Below are 7500 nucleotides of genomic sequence, written 5' to 3' on the forward strand. Positions count from 1 at the left end.
ATTATTATTATTATTAACTAAGCTACAGCCCTAGTTTGAAAAGCAAGATGCTATTAGCACAAGGGCTCCAACAGTGAAAAATATCCCAGTGAGGAAAGGAAATAAGGAAATAAATAAACGATATACGTAATGAAAATTAAACTAAAATATTTTAAGAAAACATTAACAACATTAAAAACAGATATTTGATATATAAACTATAAAAGGACTTATGTAAGCCTCTTCAACATGAAAACATATGCTGCGAATTTGAACTTTTGAAGTCCTATAGATTCAACTACCCGATTAGGAAGATCATTCCACAACTTGGTCACAGCTGCAATAAAACTTCTTGAGTACTGTGTGGTATTAAGCTTCATGATGGAGAAGACTTGACTATTAGAATTAACTGCATACCTAGTATAACGAACAGGATAGAACTGTCCGGGAAGATCTGATTGTAAAGGATGGTCAGAATTATAAAAAAAAAAAAAAAAAAGTCTTATGCAACATGCATAATGACATTATTGAACGACGGTGTCAGAGATTAACATCTAGATCAGGAATAAGAAATTAATAGACCGTAAGTTCCTGTCCAACAAATTAAGATGAGAATCAGCAGCTGAAGACCAGACAGGAGAACAATACTCGAAACAAGGTAAAATGAAAGAATTAAAAAACGTCTTCAGAATAGATTGATCACCAAAAATCTTGAAAGAATTTCTCAATAAGTAAATTTTTTGTGCAATTGAAGAAAACACAGACCTAATGTAGTTAAAGAAACATTATCAATACTGAGATTCGGATGTTGAGGAGCCCCGGCGTCCTTGAATTACTTACAATGACACTTTGAGTTTTGTTAGGATTCACCTTCATACCCCATAATTTGCACTATATGCACTAATTTTAACTAGATCTCTATTAAGGGATTCAGCAAACCCAGATCTACATTCAATTGAAGCAAAGAGAGTAGCATCATCTGCATATGCAACAAGCTTGTTTTCCATACCAAACCACGTCATGCGTATATAGTATGAAAAGTAATGGGCCAAGAACACTACCATGAGGAACAACAGATATCACATTCCTATACTCATTATGGTGACCATCAACAACTCTTTGCGCTGTATTACTTGAAAATTCAATAATGATGCCAAGGAACGACTCACAAACTCCCAACTGTTTGAGTTTGAAAACAAGGGCCTCATGATTAACACGGTCAAAGGCAGCACTAAAATCGAGGCCTATCATACGAACTTCCAGACCACATTCAAAGGATTTCTGTACAGCATTGGAGATTGTAAGAAGGGCATCACATACTCCAAGGCCTTTACGAAAACCAAATTGCAAACTAGGAAATAGATGATTACCTTCAGCAAACCTATTAAGGCGTTTTGCCAAAAGACGTTAAAAAATTTAGATAATATTAGAGTTATGGAAATTGGGCGGTAATCAGTTGGACTTGAACTACCACAAACACAACTGCATAGTGGAGTAACCTTAGCAATTCTCCAACAAGTGCTAAAAGCTCTTCTTGCTAATTTGCGCAAAATAACAGATAACTTTGGAGCTAAGAAATGTGCTGTCTTTATAAAAAATAAAGGAAAAATACCATTTGGGTGTACACCTCCATGAGCATAAAGGTCCATAAACACAGCTTTAATTTCACGAGATCGAAAAGTTAAACTAGTTAGTTTAGCCTCAGTAAAATAGGAATGAAGAAGTTCAAATTTCTCATTACTATGCTTGCTGTCAAACACATCTGCCAAAAAGGTTGCCTTTTCCTTCGGACAGTGAGTGACTGAGCCATCTGGTTTAAGTAAAGGAGGAACTGTTGCATCAACACCAAAGAGTGCAGATTTTGGGGTAGTCCACAGAAAAGGTGTGCACTTGAACATAAAGGATTAGGAGTTATGGAGTCCGCGGAAAGGTGTGCGCTTGAACGTAATGGATAAGGAGTTGTGGAGTCCGCGGAAAGGTGTGCGCTTGAACGTAAAGGATAAGGAGTTGTGGAGTCCGCGGAAAGGTGTGCGCTTGAACGTAAAGGATAAGGAGTTGTGGAGTCCGCGGAAAGGTGTGCGCTTGAACGTAAAGGATTAGGAGTTGTGGAGTCCGCGGAAAGGTGTGCGCTTGAACGTAAAGGATTAGGAGTTGTGGAGTCCGCGGAAAGGTGTGCGCTTGAACGTAATGAATAAGGAGTTATGGAGTCCGCGGAAAGGTGTGCGCTTGAACGTAAAGGATAAGGAGTTGTGGAGTCCGCGGAAAGGTGTGCGCTTGAACGTAAAGGATAAGGAGTTGTGGAGTCCGCGGAAAGGTGTGCGCTTGAACGTAAAGGATAAGGAGTTGTGGAGTCCGCGGAAAGGTGTGCGCTTGAACATAAAGGATTAGGAGTTGTGGAGTCCGCGGAAAGGTGTGCGCTTGAACATGAAGGATTAGGAGTTGTGGAGTCCGCGGAAAGGTGTGCGCTTGAACATAAAGGATTAGGAGTTGTGGAGTCCGCGGAAAGGTGTGCGCTTGAACATAAAGGATTAGGAGTTGTGGAGTCCGCGGAAAGGTGCGCGCTTGAACATAAAGGATTAGGAGTTATGGAGTCCGCAGAAAGGTGCGCGCTTGAACATAAAGGATTAGGAGTTATGGAGTCCGCAGAAAGGTGCGCGCTTGAACATAAAGGATTAGGAGTTATGGAGTCCGCAGAAAGGTGTGCGCTTGAACGTAAAGGAACAGGAGGTCCGCAGAAAGGTGTGCGCTTGAACATAAAGGATTAGGAGTTATGGAGTCCGCAGAAAGGTGTGTGCTTGAACGTAATGGATAAGGAATTATGGAGTCCGCAGAGAGGTGTGTGCTTGAACGTAAAGGATAAGGGGTTATGGAGTCCGCAGAGAGGTGTGTATTTGAACGTAAAGGATAAGGAGTTATAGAGTCCGCAGAAAGGTGTAATCTTAAACGTAAAGGATAAGAAGTTTGGAGTCCGCAGAGAGGTGTGATCTTAAACGTAAAGGATAAGAAGTTATAGAGTCCGCAGAAAGGTGTAGAACTGGGACAGGCGTAGACTGCACAAATCTCTGGTTGCAGTTTGTTCTTGGACGATCAAACATTTTGCAGTAATTTCTCTTCTTCTATTTAATTTTTTTTTTCTTAAATTCAAGATTTTGTTGCGTCCATACTATAAAGGAAATGTGTAACCTTGATTTTTTTTTTCTTTTAAGGGGTCAATACCGAGCAAAATTTTAAACGTCTTAGAGGCTCTTCAGTTGGAGCATTCTAAAGGTAAGATTAAGGTTTTAAAGGTTGCTCGTGGTCTTCCATTGTCTTGGGTTAGAGTTCTTTTGCTTGAGGGTACACTCAGACAAACTATTCTATCATATTTCTCTTCCTCTTGTTATTTTCAAGTTTTTATTCTCTTGTTATTTTCAAGTTTTTATAGTTTATATATGAAATATTTATTCTAATGTTGTTATTGTTCTTAAAACTTAACTTTGAGTTTTTTCTTATTTCCTTTCTTCACTGGACTATTTTTCCTGTTGGAGCCCTTGTTTTTCTGACTAGGGTTGTAGCTTAGCAAGTAGTAATTACAAAAATAATAATAATAATGGCAGAGGCAAGGGACTGTGACAATAACCAACAGACTGACCATATATACGCCTGGTCAGCGCCCAAAACATCCACTCTCCACCCAAGCTAGGACCAGGAGTATCCAGGCAATGGCTACTAATGACTCAGAAGGCAGACCTATAGGCTACCCCAAACACCAACCCAAGCTCGAGCAGGTCTCGAACACCAGTCCATGAGATCACCAGGCAGAGACGTTTCCGATAGGTTACCAATAGGAAAAAAAAACATTGTAAAAATGAGAGTATACAGTTCAGTAGAGGAAAAGAAATGGAGCTATTTTTCCCTGTTGGGGGCTTTTGCTCTTATAGCATCCTTCTTTTCCAACTAGGGTTGTAGCTTAGCTAATAATAATAATAATAATAAATAAAGACTGTACAGTATGTTCAACTCGTTTATAAACAATGGCGTGGTTTTCAGTTCGGCTTCAGCCAAATTTTGACAAGTTTTACTTCCGTTTGACATTTTTGGGAGAAAAATGAAAAAGACGAGCGTGAATGGGGAGAAGTCATTTCTTGTCTGACCCCGCAAAGGGGGAAATTTGCATTAATATGGTACAATTGTTTTTCATAATTAAACATTCTCTCTCTCTCTCTCTCTCTCTCTCTCTCTCTCTCTCTCTCTCTCTCTCTCTCTCTCTCTCTCTCTCTCTCTATTTTATATACATATATATATACATATATATACACACACAGCTATATGCATATATATAAGTATGCACATGTGTATATATATATATATAAATAAATTTCTACCTCATACTTGGGATCGAACGCTAGCCCCTTCTAATGAAAGGCCAGGTCGAAACCAACCATGCCACGAGAGCCCATAAAAGGAAATCTGAACCTGACACTAATCTAGCTGTCCGAGGATTTACCTGGTGAGACATCAGTCTCTTTACCAGCGAGTTTTACCCGATTTCCCCGGGCCACCACGTGACACAATTGGTAGTAATTCATTCAAATTACCCCTAATGAGTCAATATGGATAAATATCAACACAACATCGTGTTCAAATAGAAATAAATTTCTACCTCATACTTGGGATCGAACGCTAGCCCCTTCTAATGAAAGGCCAGGTCGAAACCAACCATGCCACGAGAGCCCATAAAAGGAAATCTGAACCTGACACTAATCTAGCTGTCCGAGGATTTACCTGGTGAGACATCAGTCTCTTTACCAGCGAGTTTTACCCGATTTCCCCGGGCCACCACGTGACACAATTGGTAGTAATTCATTCAAATTACCCCTAATGAGTCAATATGGATAAATATCAACACAACATCGTGTTCAAATAGAAATAAATTTCTACCTCATACTTGGGATCGAACGCTAGCCCCTTCTAATGAAAGGCCAGGTCGAAACCAACCATGCCACAAGAGCCCATAAAAGGAAATCTGAACCTGACACTAATCTAGCTGTCCGAGGATTTACCTGGTGAGACATCAGTCTCTTTACCAGCGAGTTTTACCCGATTTCCCCGGGCCACCACGTGACACAATTGGTAGTAATTCATTCAAATTACCCCTAATGAGTCAATATGGATAAATATCAACACAACATCGTGTTCAAATAGAAATAAATTTCTACCTCATACTTGGGATCGAACGCTAGCCCCTTCTAATGAAAGGCCAGGTCGAAACCAACCATGCCACGAGAGCTCATAAAAGGAAATCTGAACCTGACACTAATCTAGCTGTCCGAGGATTTACCTGGTGAGACATCAGTCTCTTTATCAAAATGCTATTTTTTTCTTTGTTTTTTCATAAAATTCTATGACCATCTTCTTTCGTAATTCAATATAAAATAATTTCAAGGCTTCTTAAAATCTTGGTTACATATTCTTGCTTGAGGGTACACTCGGGCACACTATTCTATGTAGTTTCTCTTCCTTTTGTTTTGTTAAAGTTTTTATAGTGTATATAGGAAATATTTATTTCAATGTTGTTACTGATCTTAAATATTTTATTTTTCCTTGTTTCTTTTCCTCACTGGGCTATTTGGGCTATTTTCCCTGTTGGGACCACTTCGCTTACAGCATCTTGCTTTTCCAACTAGGGTTGTAGCTTAGCAAATAATAATAATGATAATAATAATAATAATAATAATAATAATAATAATAATAATAATAATAATAATATATTCAAAATGAATTTTAATAAATAAATTCGAAAGGGATAAAATTCTGCTTTTAGGCAAAATTAACACCGGGTTATGAAGTAATTCCAAGCATAAACTAGAGGGGAAATCAGTAGAGTGCAGACCTTTTGCGAGACCTTGACCTTGACCTTTCACCTTAACATGTATTATTTGGCGTGGCTTTTCATGCACTCATATATAAACTAAGTTTGAAGTCCCTGTGACAACGATGTCCGAACATATCGCTGATTACGTGATTTCGACATTTTGTTTGACCGTGACCTTGACCTTTGACAATGCCCTTCCAAAATTTAACAATTTCAAGCTTTGTACATGATGGTTAATCCCTGCAAGTTTCATTGATCTATGACTAAAATTGTGGCCAGGAAACTGTTCACACTAAAAAAAAAAAAACACACAAAATCAAAGCCACAAACAGGGGGTAAAACATAACCTCCTTCCAACTTCGTTGGCGGAGGTAATAACACCAAGTTATGAGGCAATTCCCTCCAGACCTCTGTATTCTTAGTTTACACATCCAAACAAGATACAATTATTTAATAAAATCACCACCTGCCATAAATCTAACTGAAGACCAAGAAAAAACACGTCCCCCCCCAAACACTCCCTTAAATTCATCAGCAGGAAATGGCTCCTTATTGCAAAATGTCCTGTTGTGACTAATTTCTCTGCTGGGTCTTGTAACGGGAAATGTATAAAACCATCCGTGCTTGCATCATTGCAATATTGCATTAAGGAAACTGTCCCCTGCTGATGACTTGCAATGGGGGAATACGACTTTCAGATGTGAGGGAGGGCACTCAACAGGTGGGAAAGATTACATTAATTTAGTACCATTTTTTTTATGGCAATCTGATGTGGTCGAAAAAGATTGTGGGCATCAGTTTTTGATATTGTAGTGTATACATAACGCATAAAAACACGTGCATGTATGTATGTATATACATATATATATGTATACATATGTGTGTATATATATATATATATATATATATATATATATATATATATATATACATATATATATGTATACATATGTGTATATGTATACATTATATATATATATATATATATATATATATATATATATATATATATATATATATATCATCATCATCATCTCCTCCTACGCCTATTGACGCAAAGGCCCTCCGTTGGATTTCGCAAGTCGTCTGTATCTTGAGCTTTTAATTCAATGCTTCTCCATTCCTCGTCTCCTATTTCGCGCTTCGTAGTCCTCAGCCATGTAGGGCTGGGTCCTCCAACTCTTCTAGCGCCTTGTGGAGCCCAGTTGAACGTTTGTTGAACTAATCTCTCTTGGGGAGTGCGAAGAGCATATATATATATATATATATATATATATATATATATATATATATATATATATATATATATATATATATATATATATATATATACCGTACACGAGTACATTCAGATCTCATTAACACACAAAAGTCTCTCTCTCTCTCTCAGACCATCCAAAACTGGAAGATGCAAAATACACCGGAAGATGAATTAGAAACTCTCTGGTGGATATAAGAGGTGCCTCACACTGAGGGACCTGGGGGAACCCAAACATGGAACAAGACAATAAGGTAAGGTAAGGTAAGGCGCTCTCTCTCTCTCTCTCTCTCTCTCTCTCTCTCTCTCTCTCTCTCTCTCTCTCTCTCCGTGGATGAGGAAATACGCGGCCAGGGCGTACCAACCTTCCTTGGAAGATAAAGGTTGGGCAAAAAACCCTACAATGATC

At 38.4% G+C, this 7500-nt stretch overlaps 1 protein-coding gene across 1 annotated transcript in view; it reads right to left on the reverse strand.

Moving 5' to 3' along the window:
- The window catches only part of LOC137639782 (sialidase-like), a 13224-nt gene that overhangs the window by 1939 nt on the left and 3785 nt on the right, over positions 1-7500 (reverse strand). The window contains exon 4 of the mRNA XM_068372026.1: positions 1870-2725. Coding sequence (XP_068228127.1) covers positions 1870-2725 — 856 coding nt within the window. The remainder of the gene's footprint in view (positions 1-1869; positions 2726-7500) is intronic.

Source organism: Palaemon carinicauda, chromosome 4 (assembly GCF_036898095.1).
Source record: "Palaemon carinicauda isolate YSFRI2023 chromosome 4, ASM3689809v2, whole genome shotgun sequence".
Taxonomy (NCBI): domain Eukaryota; kingdom Metazoa; phylum Arthropoda; class Malacostraca; order Decapoda; family Palaemonidae; genus Palaemon; species Palaemon carinicauda.